Below are 22,212 nucleotides of genomic sequence, written 5' to 3'. Positions count from 1 at the left end.
GTGGCTTCTTTTGGATATTTATACAGAATTTGTCATATTTTAAGATCTCTAGCACTCATTAGAGATGGAGACATTTTGATAAGATTATAATGAGTTAAAACTTAATGCATTTTTTAAAAAGGTATTAATGTAAACACTTTGAGGTGATTGATCAAAGTTGTTAGAGCCTTCAAGGGAGTAGAATGGTATATATAAGGCTTTGTTTTTCCTTGATCTCTCTTTTGAGCAAAAGTTTTTATAAAGCTGAGTATGGGTATTAATTAAAAACACGCATAACCTGCTTTCTACATGAGAACAGGCCTTCAAGATTGGCTGCCAGTACAAGAAAATTAATAGGCAAAGATAGTTTTTTTAAAGGTAATGGAAATTGATGTTTGTATACAGTATCAGGAAAAACTTCCTAACTGTTAGAGCGGTACAACAATGGAACTAATTACCTAGGGAGATGATGGGCTCTCCAACACTGCAGGCATTCAAGAGGCAGCTGGACAGCCACCGGTTGGGTATGCTTTAACTTGGATTCTTGCACTGAGCAGGGGGTTGGACTTGATGGCCTTATAGGCCCCTTCTAACTCTCTTCTTCTATGATTCTGTGATTGTTAAATGAAGATAGTGGAGGATGATGCTGTAAAATGTCCCTGGTCCTTAGATGTCCAGCTACTCTGAGTGCTGCCCTCTAGAGGTTCTGCAGTGGCCATGGAGGAAATCCCCCTTCCCAAGCATCCAGGTAGCACCAGATATTTTCATCCCCAAGAGGTAAAGCATTTCTTCACCTAGGCTGCTGGACAGTCTGTGGAGCCTGGAACTTCCTGGAGGTAGTGGTAACTGATGAAAGTCCTGGAATAGGAAGAGGGAGGATGGTGATGTAAAATTCACACTCCACAGTCTTTAGATGTTACTAAAATAAGTGTATCTTACATTTAATCAACATGACACTCTGCTTTTGACTATTGCTTTGTAAGCCATTTTTCTGATTATGGATTGTTTCTGTGTTCTAGATTTTGCTGATATGGAGGAGGATTTGGCATATAATAAAGGTACACATACTAAGATATACTTTTTATTTTTTTAAAGCTGAAATAATGAATTAACTTTAATTCTTTTTCCCTACAGTTGAAACTGTAGTCAGCTGTCATGTTGAAGATGCTGTAACATTTTGGGCACAGGTAAGGTCAAGATTGCGTGGGGTGTGGTGAAAAGACAGCTGAATAAAGTGGAATTGGAATAACTATTGCTCAGTGGGACTGACTATCCTATCCAAAATCGACATACTGAATCATGAGATTTGAGCAAAACAAGTCTTTGTCCATAGTTTTATTAGCACACTTAAATTTGTACCCCTTCAGTATTAGTAGTGCAAAAAGCCTTCCATGTAAGTGTTGACTCTGATTTCAACTTGTGTTGTTTAGAATATTAATAGACATAGTGACATCTTGAAGACTGGCTGTGCTCTAGCTGAAATCTGTCCTCAAGCCAACCCAGTCTTTGGCAATCCTGATCTTACCAAGGTAAGTTGTACATGCACATTCTAGATTTGCATGAATATAAGAACATCTAGTAGACACTGTTTGAATTTGCACTTCGAAGCATGCATATTTGGACAGCACAGTTGTGCTTTGTGATTAAATGTTGTGCTTGCTGTTAAAGACTGATTGTATTCCTGGCAGGTGGTATTATTCACCTTGGCTTTCAATGCAACAAGTACAACAGCATGTTGCCTGAGGCAAATGGGGAAATTCAAGGGGCTATTGCCACCACTGGCAAGGAGGTGCTAGCACCCCTTCACTTTTCTCTGCATTTCCCTTGCTCTGAAAACCTGCCTTGTGTGGAGCTCCTATTATGCTCAGGGGTATTAGCTGAGCATTGGAATTAAGGTACTGATGACTGCAGCTGCCTGGTGTGATCTCATTACCTGAGCAAGGGAACCAAAGCAGTAACAGGGCTGTGTCTGATCCTGTGCTGCTGTGAGCAAACTGGCTCTTGTGTTGTTCCTTTTGGTTATCATATAATCTAAAAGGATGGTCAGTCCTTGAATTAATGTTGACAGAAAAGCATGCAATATGTTCCTATTTTTCAAAGAATAAATGAGATTGCATAATGCCAATGCAACAAGCCTTTAAGGTCACAACTTCTTAAGAGTGATCTTTATCTGAAAGACCACACTTCTTCCCTACAGATCCTCTCAAGTGTTGAAATTGGCATAAGGGGCCCTCTTGCTACTTCCACTGCCCTCAGAAGATTGGGGTGGTGGTGGCCTGGGAGAGGGCATTCTCTGTGGCAGCCCATAAATTGTGGAATTGCTTCCCCACAGAGGTGCTTTGACATCTTCACTTTCATCATATACTAAAGATATATATTTTTAGGAGCCTCTCTAGTTGTGAATGTAATCTGTTTTAAACTGTTTTTAATAATGTATTTCTTATTGTTGTGACCTGCCCCGGGACTTTCTGGTGAAGGGTGGGTAATAAATTTAATAATAATGATAATTACGTACTGATCTGATTCCGGTATTCCCAGAATGTTTAATTTATTAAATTATGTATTGATATTACAATCCTCTCAAGTTACTTTAGAGAGAGAATTGTAGGGTTTTATTTATTGTTTGGTTTATATCCTGCCCTTCCTTCCAGTAGGAGCCCAGGGCGGCAAACAAAAGCACTAAAAACACTTTAAAACATCATAAAAACAGACTTTAAAATATATTAAAACAAAACATCTTTAAAAACATCTTTTTAAAAAAGGTTTGAAAACATTGTTTTTTAAAAAAGAGGGTTTAAAAACATATTAAAAAGCAGTTTCAACACAGAGGCAGACTGGGATAAGGTATCAACTTAAAAGGCTTGTTGAAGGTCTTCAGTAGAGTAGGGCCCCACTCATACAGTGGGTTACGTTCTGGACCCCCGCTGTAAAGCGGAACGCATTGAAGATAATGGTGCTCGTTGTGCAAAAATGATGCGAAAATGGTGTGCAACGAGCAAAAACCGCCGTAAAAGCGGAACAAGCGCCGTAGGAGTGGGGCCTTTCTGCAATTGACAACCGCTGTATTAGCGGAATGCTGTAAAGCGAAGCGCTGTAAAGCGGGCCCCTACAGAGATAACAGAGATGGCTCTTGTCTAATATTTAAGGGGAGGGAATTCCAAAGGGTAGATGCTGCCACATTAAAGGTCCGTTTCCTATGTAATGTAGAACAGATCTCCTGATAAGATGATGTCTGCAGGAGGCCCTCACCTGCAGAGTGCAGTGATCGACTGGATATATAAGGGAGAAGACGGTCTTTCAGGTATCCTGGTCCCAAGTTGTATAGGGCTTTGTACACCAAAACTAGAACCTTGAACAAGTTGGTGATACCCTGCCCCAGTGAGCAGTCTTGCAGCTGCATTTTGCACCAGCTGCAGCTTCCGGACCAACCTTAAGGGCAGCCCCACATAGAGTGCATTACAGTAATATAGCCTGGAGGTTACCAGTGCATGGACAACAGTGGTCAGGCTGTCCCGGTCCAGAGATGGCAGCCACTGTCTTGCCTGCCAAAGCTGGTAAAAGACACTCCTAGCCACTGAGGTCACCTGGGCCTCTAGTGACAAAGATGGATCCAGGAGTACCTCCAGACTATGGAACTGCTCTTTCAGAGGGAGTACGACCCCATCCAAAGCATGCAACTGAACAATTATCTGGAACCACCAACCCACAGCATTTCTGTCTTGCTAGGATTCAGACTCAGTTTATTGGCCCTCATCCAGCCTAGCACCGAGTCCAGGCACCAGTCCAGGGTTTGCACAACCTCTACCGATTCAGATGTTACAGAGCTGGGTATTGACACCTTGCCCCAAATCTTCTGATGACCACTCCCAAGGGCTTCATATAGATGTTAAGCAGCATGAGGGACAAGATGGTACCCTGACCTCACAGCACAACTGCCAGGGGGCCGAAAGACAGTCACCCAATACTATTATCTGAAAATGATCTTGGAGATCAGAACCACTGTAAAACAGTGCCTCCAATACCCATCTCACTTTGTTGGCCCAGAGGGATACCATGGTCAACAGTATCGAAAGCCATTGAGAGATTAAGTAAGAGTAACAGGGTCGCACTCCCCCTGTCCTTCTCCTGATAAAAGGTCATCCATCAGGGCGACCAAGGGTGATTCAGTCCCATAACCAGGCCTGAACCCAGACTGGAATAGATGGTGATAATCTGTTTCATCCAAGAGTACTTGCAATTGCTGCACTACAACCCTCTCAGTCACCTTCCCTAAGAAGGGGGTATTTGCGACTGGTCGGTAATTGTCACAAACCGATGGGTCCAGAGTGGGCTTTTTCAGGAGCGGTCAGATCACTGCCTCTTTCAGGGTGAGTGGAACAACTTTCTCCTGCAATGATGCATTGACAACACCCTAAATCCACTTGGTCAAACTCCTTAGCAAGCGTTAATAAGCCAAGAAGGGCAAGGGTCAAGAGGACACTTTGCTGGCTGCATCATCGCAAGCACCTTGTCCAGATCATCAGGCCACATCAACTGAAACTGTTCCCAAGACGTTGCAGCAGACGTTGCACTGGACACCTCACTGGGGACTACACTAGATGTGGATGGGGCATCAGGTTTGCTACGGAGGTGAGCAACTTTATCCTCAAAGTGCCTTGCAAATAATTCACATTGGGCGCCCGAAGGATCTAAAACTCCATTTCCTGGAGTTGATGTCAACAGACCCCTGACAGTATGGAAAAGCTCCACTAGCTCCGCCCTGAGAGCTATTTTGCTAAGGGCGGTATATAAATTGAAATAATAAATAAATAAATAAATAGATGGCTACTTGAGGATGCGATGGTGGCAGAGAAGTGGGCCTCCTTTGCCACCCTCACCGCCACACAGTAGGCATGATTATGATGTTTTACACATGCCCGATCAGCCACACAGCACATCTTTTGCCACTTGCACTCTAGCTGTTGTCCAGTCTGTTTCATTGCCCTTAGCTCAGTGGTGTACCAAGGTGCAAACCAGGCTCCACAATGCTGCAGAGGGCGCTTGGGGGCAGCCATGTCAAGAGCCTGACGCGTTTCCCACACCGTGACAAGGGCTTCAACAGGGTCACCTGCTCTATCTACTGGGAACTCCCCCAGGGCATTCAGGAGTCCAGTGGATTCCATTAATCTCTGAGGGCGGACCATCTTAATCTGTCCACCCCCTCTGCAGGGGTGGATCAGAGCCATAAGTCTAAACTTCCCCAGAAAGTGGTCTGACCATGACAATGGGATGACATCCCCCCCATCTCCAGACCACCCCTTCCTCCATCTGAAGCAAAAACCAAGTCGAGGGTGTGCCCTGCCCTATGTGTTGGGCCGGTGACAAATTGAGACAGCCCCATGGTTGTCGTGGAGGCCATGAAGTCCTGAGTTGGAACACTAGAGGCAGCCTCAGCATGGACAGTGAAATCACCCAGGACTATCATTCTGGGCTCCTCCCGTACCACAGCCGAGATGTCTTCTGCCAGCTCTGTCAGAGAAGTTGCTGTGCAGCAGGGTGAACGGTACACCAGCAGCAACCCTATTTTCCTGTCTCCTTGGCCCGACACCAGGTGCAGGCCCTCACAGCCAGCTCCAAGACAGAATGGTTTCCTGGTGACAGAGATGGCAGTTCTGTAGACCACAGCAACTCCTCCCTCCTGTCTCTGCAGCCTGTGCTGATGTTCCACTGAGTATCCAGGTGGGCAAAGCTAGGTCAGATCAACTCTCAGCTCACCCACCCAGGTCTCAGTAATGAACACCAAATCAGCACCTTCATCCACTGCCTGGGCGGGCTGCGGGTGGGGAAAGAGGCCAGGCGAGGTGTGCCGAGGAGGAGGAGAAGGAGGCACTTGGGCGAACAGGTGGGCGGCCTCCCTCCCTACTTGTTGGTCTCCTCGTGAGGGCCTGAGGCGTCACTGTCTTCCCCCCCTCCACCTTTTTCCCCCTCACAGAGCTGGAAGGTGGGAAAGCCTCAGCAGCCATGAATTCATGTTGCTGTTATTATTGCCTCAAGCCACGAGTTCCTTAGCGTGGATGCTCTCCTCACAAACAGCCCTGTGAGGGAAAACTTCATAGGAATTTCAATGACATCATTTCATCTTGCTCTCATCTTGCATCTCTACAAAGCCCCAAACTCTTGTTTACTTGCAGACAGGTCCCTCATGGATGGACAAAGTAAAGGATAAAGCCAGTACTTCACAAGAGACAAGCATCTGTAGGAAGAGAGAAAAAGGCTTAGTGTTCCTGTTGCTTCGCAATCAGATGGGAAGCTGAGCAAAACAGATCCCTGAGCTCATGGACGTAGGGGCATGGCATTTGAAGACATGCACTTAAAATTTGCACCAATTGAGTGGGTAATTAAGCTACTGGACATCACCGAAATGGATCCATCAACAGATAATGTGTGCAGAAGAAATGGATGTGGGTTTGTGTCAAGTTACTTTGGTGAAAAATGGGCTCCATGTATTTCTTCCTGGGGCAGTCATTGTAACTAGTACATCTGGGTCACCTCGCTGCCCACCATCCAGTCCAACATCTCCTCCTCGCCCATCCATCAGCTGAGCTCCACCATCGGTACCTACGCAACTATTTCGAGGAACTGTATGCCACGGCCACCCTGCAGAGACCTGGAAGCCTAGCAGCTGGATCCCAGGCTTCTTACATCAGCCAGCATAGCCACCTAGGCTATGAGTTAAGGGCACTGCAGTCTCCAGAGCACCACGTAGATCTTATTTACGAAGACAGAGTATATCAGAAGCCCCTATAAGGAGTCTCAGCCAGAGTCAGGGGGACCCTCTTCAACCAGCACATACAGGCACATATCCCACTAGCACAGCCCCATCTTCCCCTGGTGTCGACTCCATACCCTTACAGCACATAGGCAGTCAGCACGGCACACGGAATACAACAGCGACCTTCCAGAGGGCCAGCTATGCAGCAGGCCCAGCCTCCAATTACGCAGACCCCTGCCCACAACTGCAGTATCGTCCTTCTGTTGAATCACCATACAGCAAATCTGGACCAGCCACCCCACCTGAGGGAACCTTGGCTAGGTCACCTTCAATTGATAGCATTCAGAAAGATTCCATAGAGTTTAGATGGAGAGATCCAGAACTTCCAGAAGTCATTCAGATGTTACAGCATCAGTTCCTCTCAGTACAATCCAATGCTGCTGCCTACTTACAGCATCTCAGCTGTTGTCTGCTGTTAGTTTTCTTTTTGGAATTTCAGTGTGAGTCTTACTCTTTGCAGACCTAGACTTATGTCTTTGCAGACTCACGTCTTTGCAGTACCTCAGTGAGCCTGCTAGCTAGTATTTACTGCCCACCCCGCTGCTCAACAGTCTCCCTTCCTGAGCTGGCCGGGGTGGTCTCGGGGTTGGTGTTGGAGTCCCCTCGGCTTGTGGTGCTGGGGGACTTCAACATCCATGCCAAGTCCGCTCTGTCGGGAGCGGCTTAGGATTTTATGGGAACCATGGGTCTGTCCTAAGTATTATCTGGTCCCACTCATGTGGCTGACCACACTCTGGACCTTTTTTTCCGTGTTGGATGGGATGATGGTGATCTTGGTGTGGAGGAACTTTCTGTAGTTCCGTTGTCATGGACAGATCACTACCTGGTTGGGTTTAGACTTACTGGGACTCAGAACCTCTGCAGGGGTGGGGGACCAATTAGGATGGTCCGCCTCAGAAGATGGATGGTTTCCTGATGGCTCTTGAGGATTTTCCCGTCACCTTGGCAGACTATTCTGTCGAAGCTCTGGTTGACCTCTGGAATGGGGAAATGGCCAGGGCGGTGGACACGATCGCTCCTGAACGTCCCCTCTCACAGAGTGGAGCCCAACCAGCCCCCTGGTTTACCAGGGAGCTGACGGTGATGAACAAACAAGACGGGGACTAGAGCAACATTGGCAGAAGACTCGGAGCGAGTCTGATCAAATGCAGGCCAGAGCATATCTGAAGGCCTACTCTATGGCAGTGAGGACAACAAAGAAATTATTCTTTTCTGCCTGTATTGCGTCTGCGGGGAGCCGCCCAGCAGAGCTGTTTCGAATGGTCAGGGGTCTGTTATAGTCTGGCCCTTGAGAGGGTAATATAGACCACTCAACAGCCCGCTGTCAAGAATTTGCATAGCACTTTGCAGACAAAATTGCTCAGATTCGTTCCGACTTGGGCGCTATAATTGATACAGTCTCAGGGGATGTAACTGTGGCTCCTGCTTGTCCAATATTAATGGATTCTTTTCAACTTGTACAGCCCGAGGATGTGGACAGGATCCTTGGAGAAGTGAGAGCCACCACATGTCTGCTAGACCCTTGCCCTTCCTGGCTTATTAAAAGTGTGAGAGGGGGAATGGCTGATTGGGTGAGGGGAGTGGTTAATGCCTCCTTACATCAAGGCAGAGTTCCACTGTGCCTAAAGGAGGCAGTTGTAAGGCCTTTGTTGAAAAAGCCCTCCCTGGATCCCTCTATAATGGGTAATTATCGGCCAGTGTCTAATATTCCATTCCTGGGCAAGGTAATAGAGCATGTGGTGGCCTCCCAGCTCCAGAGATTCCTAGATGAAACAGATTATCTGGACCCATTTCAGTCTGGTTTCAGGCCTGGCTATGGGACAGAGACGGCTTTGGTCGCCTTGGTGGATCACCTACGCAGAGAACTGGACAGGGGGAGTGTGTCCCTGTTGGTTCCACTGGACCTCTCAGCAGCTTTCGATACCATCAACTATGGTATGCTTCTGGGCCGCCTTGCTGGGATGGGTCTTGGGGGCACTATTTTACAGTGGCTCCATTCCTTCCTGGAGGGGCTAACCCAGAAGGTGGCGCTTGGGAGCTTCTGCTCAACTCCTTGGCTGTTGGCCTGTGGGGTCCCTCAGGGTTCAGTTTTGTTCCCCATGCTATTTAACATCTACATGAAACCACTGGGAGAGGTTGTCCGGGGATTTGGGGTTCGGTGCCATCAGTATGCTGATGACACCCAACTCTATTTCTCCTTTCCACCTAATGCCAAGGAAGCTGTCTTGGTTCTGAACCAGTGCCTGGCATCAGTGATGGGCTGGATGAGGGCGAACAAATTAAAGCTCAATCCAGACAAGACAGAGGTGCTCCTGGTCAGTCGAAGGGCAGATCAGGGAATAGGGATTCAGCCTGTGCTGGATGGGGTTACACTTCCCATGAAGACACAGGTTTGCAGTTTGGGTGTGCTCCTGGACTCAGCTTTAAACTTGGAGGCCCAGGTTTCTGCGGTGGCCAGGAGTGCCTTTGCTCAGTTAAGACTAGTTTGCCAACTGCGCCCGTTCCTGGAGACGCCTGATCTGGCAATGGTGATACATGCCTTAGTTACATCCCGTTTAGATTACTGTAATGCGCTGTACGTGGGGCTGCCTTTGAAGACTGTTCAGAAACTTCAATTAGTACAACGAGCGGCAGCTAGGATACTAACTGGGGCTGGCTACAGGGATCATACAACTCCCTTGTTGCAAAAGCTCCACTGGCTGCCAGTTTGTTTCCAGGCACAGTTCAAAGTGCTGGTTTTGACCTATAAAGCCCTACACAGCTTAGGCCCAGGCTATTTGTCAGACCGTATCTCCCTATATGAGCCTACCCGGGCCTCTTCCGAGGGAGGCAAGAATAGCCCCCTCTTTACTGTCCTTTCGTCGACAGGTGAAGACTTATTTATTCCAGCAGGCTTTTGGAGTAGAAGTTGTTTAAGACAGGACTTCTAGAGGTATCCCATATTGTTTTACTGTTTGATTACATTATTCTTAAATTGGTTTTAGGTATTTTTAGGTGATGTTTAATTGTTTTAATTGTTTTAATGCTGTGTAATGAGTTTAATTCTATTTTAAATGTAGATTTTTATATGTCCAAATTATATGTACCCATTTTAGTTGTAAGCCGCCCTGAGTTCCAGTTTTGGGAAAAGGGCGGGGTATAAATAAAGATAATAATAATAATCCACGATCAAACCATGGATGAGTGTGATCGTATTCTGTACCGATCTGGTATTAAACAACAACAAACATAGGCTAGTGGGCACAGCAGATGAGCAACGAGGAACCCATCCATGAGAGGAGTGGGAGCAAGAAACAAGGCATAGATAGCCTTGCCCTCGTCTTCTGTGGTAGTTCACCACTGCTCCATGGTTATACTTCCTTCTACCCATGATCACTGAAATAGGGGTGGTGGCATGCATGTTCCTCCTTACTAAGGCTCCTCCTAAACATTTGATATCCCAGTAGGCCTCTGAGAGAATTGGGAACAGTCAGACCCACTTAATATCTTTCACACAGGGCACATCTACTCCCCCCCCCATCTCACACCCAGGGAGGGCCAGCCTTCTGCCAGTTGCAGACTGTCACTCTGAAGGCATCTGGCAACTTTCTCCTATCATTCAGTTCACTGCACAGGCTCTCACCCTGCCCAGGAACTACACATGCACCATATGCCCTCCCCACTACCAATCTTCTCTAGATTGGTTTAAAAAAGGGAGGGTTGCGCCCTTGCCCTTGGGACTTCCCAAGGAGTGATCCCCTTTGGTGTCACCCCTTGGTGCTGACCCCGCCAGCAGCAAACCCGCAGCCCAAGGGCAGCTGGGCTTTTTATGCCTCCTGACCCAGCCAGGAGCTGATGCAAGAGACTGCCAGATTGACTGCAGCCTCTCTCTCGAGCCAGGGTCAGGCAGGGGGTCCTGGTCCTTGCAGCACTTACCAGGGACTTCAGCTGTCTCAAGAGAGACAGTACATATTTGTACTGCTACATATTTGTACTAGTGATATTGTGTATATTGTCATACAAAGGGAAGGAATTCTTGGTATATGTAAATGTTTATTGTTTTTCAACTTAAAATATTTTGGTGGGGCAAAGGATTGAAAAATGTCATTTCACATTCAAGAAATATACATTCTCATGGATCTACTCAGTAGTAGCATCACATAAGGTCAGTAAACAGTTTGCATGGGAGTTACTTCCTTCAGATATTTTCCTACAAAAAGTTGCTAAGCTATTTACAGAAAGGTAAGAGCCAAAGGAATGGAATAAAAACAAACAATGCATTATTGTAAAACCATTACAGAACCCATAAAACAGATGTAGTAACAGCAGAAAACCTCAGCAGCAGAAAAGATTACGTATCGTTGGCAGACTGAAAGCAGCAACAGCAGATTTTCTCACCTCAAAAAGGATATTGTAGAGTTGGAAAAGGTTCAAAAAGGGCAACCAAGATGATCAAGGGGATGGGGCAACTCCCCTATGAGGAAAGGTTGAAGCATTTAAGGCTTTTTAGTTTAGAGAAAAGGCAGGTAAGAGAGGACATGATAGAAGTCTAGAAAATCATGCACAGCATGGAGAGAGTGGCTAGAGAAAAGCTTTTTCCTTCTCTCATAACAGTAGAACTTGTGGACATCCAATGAAGCTAAATGCTGGAAGATTCAGCACAAATAAAAAAAGTAGTTCTTCACACAGCTGTGAAACTTGCTTCCAGAGGAGGCAGTGATGGCCACCAACTTGGAAGGTTTAAAAGAGGATTAGACAAATTCATGGAAGATCAGGGAGTCAAAGGCTACTAGCCACAATGGCTATGCTCTGCCTCCATGGTCAGAGGTGGTATTCTTCTGAATACTAGTTGCTGGAAACCGTAGGGGTGGAGGGAGGAGAGTGCTCTTGGTACTCGGGTCCTGCTTGCGGACTTCCGGTATGCATCTGGTTGGCCACAATGAGAGCGAGATGCTGGACTGGATGGGCCACTGGCCTGATCCAGCAGGCTCTTCTTATGTCCTCGTTTTCAAATACTGATCACATTCACTGCACTTGTTCTCCTTGTTCTTATTGTTTTGTTTGGTTGTATTCTGTTATTTTTAATGCTGGTTAGGTGTTATTTCATTGTTTAGTTTTTTAGATCTGTTGTTGTTTTTGTATCATTTTGCTTTGTACATTGCCTAGAGTGGCTGGATGGTCAGCCAGATAGGCGATCAACAAATTCAATAAATAAATAATCAGCAATTTCCACTCCTGTTTCTGTTTTCATCAGAATTTGCTGACATTCCTAATTATACTGCATTCTTTTATACAAATAGATGTATTTGAATATTCAAGTCTGCTTCACAAGGCACCTCTGTCTTTATCCGTAAGGTTGACTGCCACCTGCATGCTCCTGTATAAATCACTGAATTACAAATATCTGGAGAAAAATAACTGATGACCTGCTTTGTTTTAATTTGCAGATCTATGGCGGATGCTTTTCTGAAGATAAATGCTGGTACAGATGTAAAGTGCTGAAGATTATCAATGATGAAAAGGCAAGGAACACCTTCTGAATGAAGAGCCACTTAGACTGATTTTGGAAATACAGTCTGTGAGCTTTTAACTTCAAATCTTGGTTCATAAGGGGTTATACGTGTTTATGGTTGCAAATCTAAGGACAAGCCCTTCTGGACCAGACTATTGGCCCATCTAGTCCACCATTCTTTTGCCTTGTTTTGGTACAACATTTTAAAGAACAGATAACTTGGTGTTGAATTAATAAGATGCAAACATACCACTCAGATAACATAGGATTACTGCTTTTTCTTTGGGCTGTTTACCTCTATTTTTCATAGGTAGATGTGACTGGAAATATTGTTTTAACTTGATAACTTTCTGTAATTATTCCTCTTTGGTATTGATTACCTTGGATCAGATTCTTAACTATTTCTTTAGTTATACATGTGTCCCAAACTTAGGCTCTAATCCTGCATGCATGTATCTGTGAGGAGTACGTCCCATTGAACTCAGTGTGATTTATTCCTGGGTAGACATGTTTAGGATTGCACTGTTACTATCAGAAGCTATAGCTTCAATAGGCAATTGGCTCTTACTTTACATTTATTTTGTTACAGTGCCGGGTATTATATATTGACTATGGAAATTCTGAGGTTCTCAGTCGATCAGAAATAGTTGAGATTCCAGAAAACTTGCAGTTTCCTAGTGCGGCAAAAAAGTACAGATTGTGGGGATTACAGATTTCAATTAATCAAGATTTAAACCAGTTTGACCAGGTGAGCCAGACTTTTCACGTGTGTATGAACTGTTTAGTTCAAGCAGTTTACATTGGTGGGGGTGGGAGTGGAAATCTATAGAAGATGCTCATATTTGAAACAAAGAAGAAAAACATCAATTTTGCAACTATCAAGCAAAAGAAATCAAATGCCCCAGTTTGAGATTTTTTTGTGTTCCTCTAGAAACCTTGAAATAAGCTGACACTTACATTTTCATTGTAAAATGTAGGTTGATAGAGATAATAACTTGTCCCCCATTTTAATTGTGAACATTGTCATTTAGAATTAAACAGGCAGATTTGCATGTCACAATAAGGTGTACCCCAGCTGCAGTGAACCTTGGGCTCGTATGCTCCTCTGTCCTGTCCTCTTGCATGGCTTACAAGGGTTTACTGTGTCTTCTGAATGGAGAACTGTGGTTAACGCTTACTATGGAGAGTTTCAACAAGCCCATGATTTGAAGTATATATGTACTGCCTTCAAGTCGATTGTGACGTATGACAACCCTATGAATAGGATTTTCATGAGGCTGAGAGGCAGTGACTGGCCCAAGGTCACTCAGTGAGCTTCATGGCTATGTGGGGATTCGAACCGTGGTCTCTCAGGTCATAGTCCAATACCTTAGCCACTACACCACATGGGCTCTCAGTAGGCTTGTTTGAAATTAACTGTAGTTAGTGTTAACTGCAGTTTGTTGCATGAGACAATGCTACCAATTGCAATTAAGGAAAAGTTGTAGCAAAAGCTTATCCTCCCAATCATGCAAGTGGGGGAGAGTGTGAGGCCAAGACTCGTACAAAATAAACCATATTGTCTTGCTATATGGATTACTATTGTGTGTGGATTATTACTGTATTTCTTGTAAGTGTGATGAGCGAATACTGGTAAAATGCAGAAAACACAAATGTCAATTCATGTTTAATGTGACAATAAAGGTGACTTGGTGTATTCTGCATTGAAGCAATAAAAATGTTTGTTACAACTTTGCACACTTGCTTTTTCAATATGTGACTTTGCTTCTGCTAGTCCTGGGTTAAGGATCAAATGCAATGCAGACTCGTGAAGCCACGGCCTTGGCTCTTGGAAGTCTTTCTTAGCCCTTGTTCCAGCTTCTCAGATTTTACTGAGTAGGGCCCAGATATTTTTTGGGCTCCTCTACAGTCAGAAGAACTAAAAACTTATTTTTTTAAAAAAAATCAAATATTAGGATGGTTAATATCTGTGCCTGCCAGATACATTTTCTAGTAGTACAGCACAATTACAAATGTGTGTTGAGTGTACATCACAGCCATGATTTTGAACTATTTCATAATGCTTTCTAAACTTATTTTGCAGGGCAGGATGTTTCTGAACAGCTTGATCTTTGAAAAGGAAATAAAAATAAAAATCAAAGCCACATACCAAGATGGTACCATTGTGACCCAGGTCAAGTGTGGCCAACTGGATGTTGGGGAAGAAATGGCTAAGAAAGGATTTGCTGAAAGATGCAAATCTCCCATAAACAGTAATACCTGTGATACAAAAATGGATTCCTCTTTGTGCCAATCCAGGAATGCAAAATCTCCAGCTCCGGTGTGGGCGAGCAGAGCCAACCCTCCAGCATGCAATAGAGCAATGATGGGCTTTGGTAATAGTGTGCCCCTGAATGGCAGGAATGAAAATAATGCTGCAAACCACACACCTTTTATCAAGTAAGTCACAAGGGGAAACCGATAGAAAGTGTTTTCTAAGGTAAGGAATGGTTTGACATGAGTATGTACTGCCTTCAAGTCGATTCCGACTTATGGTGACCCTATGAATAGGGTTTTCATGGTAAGCGGTATTCAGAGGTGGTTTACCATTGCCTTCCCCTGAGGCTGAGAGGCAGTGACTGGCCCAAGGTCACCCAGTGAGCTTCATGGATGTGTGGGGATTTGAACCCTTGTCTTCCAGGTCATAGTCCAACACTAACCAGTACGCCATACTGGCTCTCTTGACGAGTAAGTGACAGTTAGATATCATATATGCTTTTAAAGGATGCTGGGACTCAAGCCTGCTTAGTCATGATCTGTTCATGTAATATGTAAATTTCAAAGATGTTAACTTATATTCCAGATCTTTTCAAACCAATCTAGAATAGATAGCCCTGTTTTCTTTCTCCAAGCTTTGGCAATATTTACTTGTGCTGCAACCAGTACAATTCAGGTGGTTTTAAATCAGTCTCCAGGACTATACCTTCCAAATAATTCACTAATAAAATTTTGGTGTCATTTTTGAGATAAAATTTCAAATAAGGGTCCAATAAAATTTAAATTACTGGGCAACTTCAAAATATATAGACAATATTGCACCTCCAGCTTTTATCTTATGGTGTTGGGTATATCCTTGCAGGTCTATATGGAGGTCAAATACCATTGGTATTGGATCTTAAAGAAATTTTCCTTTAAATCTATAGATATGATCCGTGGTAGTATTTTAGCCTATATCCATTTCCATTTTTCCATTGTCAGTGTTAATTGAAGATCTCTAGCCAATTTTCTCACAAACGTATGTTTTCTTACCCAGTTCATTATTAGAGAGTACATCTTGCGAATTAAACTTTATTACAGTCTGATATTAATAAGATTTCAAATTCTGTTTCCTCCCTCAGAGGTCCATATTTCCTTAATAAACAATATGATGCCCCTGTTACTTGAAAATATTGATATAGTTGCAGGTGAAAATCAGACATCGGATTGATAACTTCTATATATGATTTAATCCCTTGTCGGGATATTAATTTTTTGACACAATCCAATTCTGTTTGGTGCCATGATGATAAATTCCCAGGTATACCGTTTACATGTGATCCAAATTCATCATACAGTAATAATGTATGGGGAGATAAAACTGGAGTAGTTTTATTCTTCACCTTGTCCCAAATTGTCCAGTACATATAGAGGTACTTTATTGGCAGTCTGTTCCCAATTTGCTTCCTGAAACCATGTCATGGCTTTTGATTGTCTATTTAAAATATGATTTTCTGACCTTATAACTATATCTAGTTCATACAATTCCTTAATGAGTGCTACTCTTACACGACAATAATAATTCAGTATATTAGGAACATGCATTCTGCCATTTTCAGTTTTTATATAGGAACATTTGCTGCTACATAGGTCTTTTAGTCTTTTTTTTTAACCCAGATGAAATTCAAGATAAACTTACGCCATACTGGTAGGATATGTTGTGAAATCTATACATGTATATTCATGAATAGAAATAACAACCTCATTAAAATCTTATTTTAACAATTGCTGTTCTGCCCATCCATGAAATTGGTAGAATGCTCCAATATCTAGTTTCAGGTCTCTTGGTAGAGTTGGTCAAAATTGATTTTAATTACTTGTGACAAATCATGAGTAACCCATATTCCCAAATATTTAACAGATTTGTTTGTCCAGGGTACATGCATACTTTCTATTAGTTCTTTTTACATGTTTTCATCTAACTCTATATCATTTAGATTTTTTTTAAGGTTTATATTATATCCAGATATTTTTGCATAGTCATCCAAGGTGTTCTTTAAATGTTTATGAGAAATTTACAAGAGTTAGTTTAGGATAATACCATGCATATAGCAAAATTTTAGTAGAAATTGAACCGTATTGTAGTCCATAGATTTAAGAGTTTTCTCTGAAATAGCTAGAAGTTCAATTGCTAAGCAAAGAGTAAAGGTAAAAGTGGCACCCTTGCCTGGTTCCTCTACATAAAAAGAAACTTTCTGATAAATATCCGTTCCCAAATACTTGTGCCACGGGGTTTCAATATAATAGTTGGATTCTACTTTTAAATTTTGTTCCTAAGGTCAAACAGTCCAGCATCTTTAATAAATAGCCCAATTCCACTCTGTCAAATGCCTTCTTGGCGTCTTGGAATAATGACAGGTTTCAACTTTTTATCTTTTAATACGTGCTATATTAGTGACTACGCATTGCTGCCCTAGTTCATGTACAGTTGGCAGAATCAAGTGATAAAACATTTCCACTAATAAGTCATGTTACGCTACAGATGATTGGCTTGTTGTATGTCTGAATGTTTCACAGAACAAAGTGCACTCCCCTAGATAACAAAGGAACCTTCCTGCAAATAAGTAGTTTCAGTCTATTTCTTTGGCATTCTAGCTCTTTACATGTAGGAAGGTGTAGTATGCAAAATAGCAAGCATTTCTGTGCTAGGGTAGTACAGTCCAGGAAAAAATGTATTGCTTGATTTCTGTTAGATGTATAATCTGATCCCAAATCTGCTAAGGAAAGTCAAACCTTAAGGAAAGTCAGTGGAGTGATTATAATCTTTTGAAGAATTGGTTTCTTACACTATATAGTGGTTGCTCTTTTAAGGACAGCAATAATAGTTTAGTAATTAGCATTAGGGGAAATGTATATAATGATTGTCTGTACAAATGACCAACCAAGCATGTAAACCAGCCTTCACCAACCTCATACAACTCCCATTTTCCCTGGATGCCAGTCTATCACGTGGGTAGTAGTCTGCCATCAGGAGTTCAAGGACAGGAAATGCACTGAAGCTTACAGCTTGAGGAAGTAGTTAGGCATTGCTGGCTTGCTGGCCCCAGTTCGTTTCCTGTCCTGGTCCAAGGTAGATGTCTTAGTCCTACTCACTGTGTGAGTGTTTACTAAACTCTTTTCTTCATTCCTTCTCTCCATGTTTTTCCTTTCCCCCTCTGTTCTTGGGCAGTGGGGTGAGGAATTGTTTGTCTTCCCCCCCCCAACCTCCCCCTGTGATTATTAAAGAAGGATTTTTCCTTCTTTAGTTTTGGCGTGAATGAGTGCCATTTTTGTTATTTCTAAAGCTCTTTTAGGAGCCACCGGGGCCGTGTGGTCATGAACCTCCTCACGCTTGCCACAGCTAGTTTTTTCCTGGGCTGTTTTTCTTTTTCTGCAGGCACACCATGTCTTCTGCGGGTGGCTGTGAGGTCGGTTTCCCCTTACCTTCACGGCTACTACTGCTAGCCTCACCGACAGCCCTCTCTCCTGGGGCTGGCTGCCCTACTCACTCCCATGGCTGCATGCTACCGCCACTGTTTTTTCCCACCAGCCCTTCCTTGTTTTCCTAGAGCTGGCCAAGGAGCACCATGATCAGCTGTTTGGCGGTGCTGCAATCAGCTGTCGGGCGGCCCCTCCACCTTCGCAGTTGCCACACTAGGTTCCCTACCAGCTCTCCTGATTCCCGGAGCTGACCGCTCCTGAGCAGCACGGCGATTAGTCATCCAGTGGTCGGGTGCTCAGCTGTTCAGCAGCCCCCTGTCATCTGCCCCCCCCCAGTGTTGGTTGCTTTAGAGATCTGGCGGGGCAGCAGTGCCCACGCCAGCAGCTCAAGTGGGAGTAATAGAATTACTCTCTCTACACTATCTGGGCAGAACCGGGTTCAAAACACCCCGTCCTGGTAATATATATATATATATATATATATATATATATATATATATATATGCATTTTTATATAAATAAAAAACATTTTATATGTATGAAAAAAATGAAATGGACTGTTTTCAAGTCGATCCCGACTTATGGTGACCCTGTGAATAGGGTTTTCATGGTAAGCAGTATTCAGAGGTGGTTTACCACTGCCTTCCTCTGAGGCTGAGAGGCAGTGACTGGCCCAAGGTCACCCAGTGAGCTTCATGGCTGTGTGGGGATTCGAACCTTGGTCTCCCAGATCCTAGTCCAGCACCTTAACCACTACGCCACACTAGCTGCTAAATATACATAAATAAAAAATTATTTTCACTAGCGCAGTCTCTCTGCTGCCCTTCTTCCAGCAATACTGATGCTTTCCTCCTTCCTTTCTGTCCCCTCCTCACTTTAACACTTGGAGTGAAGGAGTCCCCATAGAGGTCATTAGCTGGTGACAATTGAGAAATCAAGGCTCCCACCCCATACCAATTGCAGTAGTGGGCAGAGCAAGCATCAACAGGATATAATGTGGCTGGTGACCATTGAGAAATCAAAGCTCCCACCCCATACCACGGTAGTGGGCAGAACCAGCCTCAACAGGAAATAGCCACTTGACTGTCACCCAGTTTGATGCACTCTCCCCCTTTGCCAATTGCAGCAGTGGGCAGAGCATAGTCGCCCTTTTAGAGGACAGCCACCTGAATCCAGCCCAACACTCTCCTCCCTAGCGAATCGCGGCAGCAAGCAGAGTAGAGTCGCCACAGACAACGGTGGCCAGGCCACATTCCAGGTCTACATGCTCTCCTTCCTAGCCAAACACAGCAGCTGGAGCAGCTCCTCATAATCACCCTACATGGCATCAGAACAGCCCTGCTTGTCCGTGGCTCAGGCCCCTCAGTCTATCGCGAACCAGACTCTTCCCCCTGCTAATCAGGGCACCTCGCAGCCCTCACCACCAAGCAGGATGTGGCAAGAGCTGCCCAAGGCCAAGAAGGCCAGGAGGTTACATCAGAAGGGGTCTTCCAGTTAGTCCACTAACAGGGCCAGATACATGGGACATGAGGAGCAGGCATAAGGACCCACACCACAACCACTCAAGGAGCCGGGTCCATCAAGGCAAAAAACAGAAAATACTGCCATTTCAAAGGCCTCAGATGATGAATCCAGCGATTGTCAAGCCGCTCATCTTTGAGCCAGGCACCTCCATTGGAGTTTCTCAGACCAACTCTTAGAGACGCTCAAGGAGCCCTTATTTAGCTCCTTAGCTGGCGACACCGGCTTGGCACAGACGACAGCAGCCATTCACCATTCCAACACTGGCACCACTAGAGGGCGGAAAACCAAACATGAGCCTAAACGTTCAATGGAACTCCCACACTCCTCAGGAGGAGGGGAATTGTCTCCTAGTCCCTTTGACATGTCAAGAGGCAGACCTCGAGGGGAGCATTGTGATGTTCCTATATTAATGTATATATGGTAAGTGTTGTTGTTTTAGAAGATACATGGTAAGTGGAGTGAAAGAGGAGGGGGAGTGAATGGGCAGTAGAATGCGAGATGATTGGCTGAGTGTTTAAAATGGCTGAATGTATAAAAGGAAGAGTGAGAGTGGAATCTGGGGGGAGAAGAGAACTGAGTGGGTTGCTTGGTGGGGTTTAGAGAGTTGTTTGCCAGGAGGGAGGTGGAGTTCGGATTAGTATTGAGTAAAACCATATGCTTATGTGCCTTAAGAAGAAATCTTGTTAATCTTGTTAGCTTTGTTATCTGTAATAAATACTTAATTTGGTTTACCAAAGGCCTGATCCTTGGCTGGGGTTTCACAGACCAGAAGGGAGGGTAAGGTAATGACCAAGGCTGAAGGGGAACTGTAACAAATGGTGGCAGCGGTGAAGAGAATAACAATACCAGTATTCAGAGTCTCTGGGAATACTAGTATTGGGACGTTACTGGTGGTTGCCTAGCAGGGGGATCTGTTGAGATCTGTGCTAGAGCGGGGAGAGAAACCATAAGAGAGAGCGGTCCAGACTGGTGGAGTCCGTGGTGGTGCCTAGAGACAGGCAGTAACCACGAGCAGGTAGGAACCTGACAGGGAGAGCCAGGGAAGGACGCCTTACAAGCACCTCCAGGGGCACTACCCCTTGTCGGATCAGGAGTTTTTGGAGGCAGACTGGAGCACAGACCCAGAGGAGGAGAGACTGGGGCCTCTTTCTCGAATTATTCTCCCCTTCGGAGTAGAGTTAGGGTCGCCTTAGGAGCAGAGGAACCAGGGACTGACAAGGGCAACCCAGCGGAGGCAGAGCAGGAACGACCACCACCCTGTCTGTCCGCCTCAATGCCAGGCCCAATTTGCAGGAAAGCTGTGGCGGTATGGAATGCCCCCTTACACTCCTGTACTAGGAGGGCCAACAGGCTCTACTCCATAGAGCCTAACTTCATGGACCTTCTCCGAGTCCCGTCTGTGGACAGGCCAGTCCTTGGTCTCGTGTCAAGATGCATCCTTCCCAAAGTAGGGGAGGCACATCTCAAGGGCTCCACAGAGCATTGGTTGGATTACACCCTGAGAAGGTCTCACAAGGCTAATGCCCTTTTCTTCAGGGCTTCCAACACCACCCCAGAGAAAGCCAGAAAGCTGCTACTAAAGCTTCATATGACAGCGTCCTTTATTGCAGTCGCCACTGGATGCTTCTCAGTTCACAGCTGGATCCATGTCCACCGACATCGTGGCACACCACTCAATCTGGCTAGAACACTGGGATGCAGACAATACAGCGATGGCAGACCTCGCTACCAGACTATTTGCTGGAGGTAAACCTTTTGGCGATGAGACCCTGAAGGAGGTGGTAATAGGCCCCAAGGAAAAAAGAAAGCCCTATCTGGTGACCACATGATGGGAGAACAGACAAAGCCAGAGAAGATATGCCCTCTAGAACTCCTACCAGTCTTTTCAGTTGGAAAGGCAAGCAGTGAGCGGAAGGGTTTACAGATTCTCCTCCCACAACACTCCTAGAACCACAACTCCCAGTACACAACCCAATTGCGGGGTGGGCCAATCCAGCCTCCTCCCACTTCCAAGCGTGGTGACTATCACCAACATCGATGATGCCACCAACACCACTTCCAGTACAGGGCCTGCCCTTTCAGCCTCTCCTCAGCTCCGAGGGCATTCACGAAGTTCAGGGCAGCCGTGGTGGCACACGTCCGGCTACAAGAGATTCACTTCTATCCATAGCTCCACAACCTTCTTATACGGGCAAGCAGTCTACAGTGCGCTCGGGATCATGTCAACCTACCCCTGAGGCTCCTCAGCCATCTTGGCTTCCTAGTCAACTACAAAGGGAGTCACCTAGCCCCCTTCCGACAGCAGTAACACCTGAGGGTCCTGACAGACACAGAGTTTGGCCTCATATGCCTCTCCCCACAGAGAGTTCAGACTATCAAGGAGACGACATCCATCCTCTATCGAAACAATCCAGCAGACATCATGACCCTCGCTGGGGCTCTTCATCTCCACCACACAGATAGTTCCTTGGACATGACACCACACACACTCCCTGCAGTGGGCTCTGCTCCCGTATCAGGCAGACATTGCGAGGTCCCGGCACAAATGAACCCTCCTGTCCAAGGAGTTCCAACAGTCTTTCCAATGGTGGACAAGGCAGGACAACCTCCTAGAAGGTACCCCCTTCAGGGACCCACCCAGAACTGTAATTACCACGGATGCCAGGCTGCTGGGACGGGGAGCTTACTAGAA

General features: G+C 45.1%; 1 protein-coding gene across 6 annotated transcripts in view; it reads left to right on the top strand.

Annotated features, from left to right (window-relative positions):
- The window catches only part of STK31 (serine/threonine kinase 31), a 73,744-nt gene that overhangs the window by 4,797 nt on the left and 46,735 nt on the right, over nt 1–22,212 (top strand). For all 6 annotated transcript variants that reach the window (XM_061585597.1, XM_061585596.1, XM_061585595.1 and 3 more), the window contains exons 2-7: nt 999–1,037; nt 1,114–1,166; nt 1,410–1,508; nt 12,217–12,291; nt 12,871–13,029; nt 14,365–14,720. In XM_061585597.1, coding sequence (XP_061441581.1) covers nt 1,010–1,037; nt 1,114–1,166; nt 1,410–1,508; nt 12,217–12,291; nt 12,871–13,029; nt 14,365–14,720 — 770 coding nt within the window. In that variant the 5' untranslated portion in view covers nt 999–1,009. The remainder of the gene's footprint in view (nt 1–998; nt 1,038–1,113; nt 1,167–1,409; nt 1,509–12,216; nt 12,292–12,870; nt 13,030–14,364; nt 14,721–22,212) is intronic.

This window comes from Rhineura floridana, chromosome 10 (assembly GCF_030035675.1).
Source record: "Rhineura floridana isolate rRhiFlo1 chromosome 10, rRhiFlo1.hap2, whole genome shotgun sequence".
In the NCBI taxonomy this organism is placed as follows: Eukaryota; Metazoa; Chordata; class Lepidosauria; order Squamata; family Rhineuridae; genus Rhineura; species Rhineura floridana.
Note: the sequence above shows the minus strand (reverse complement) of the source record. Positions and strands in the feature narration are given on the sequence as shown.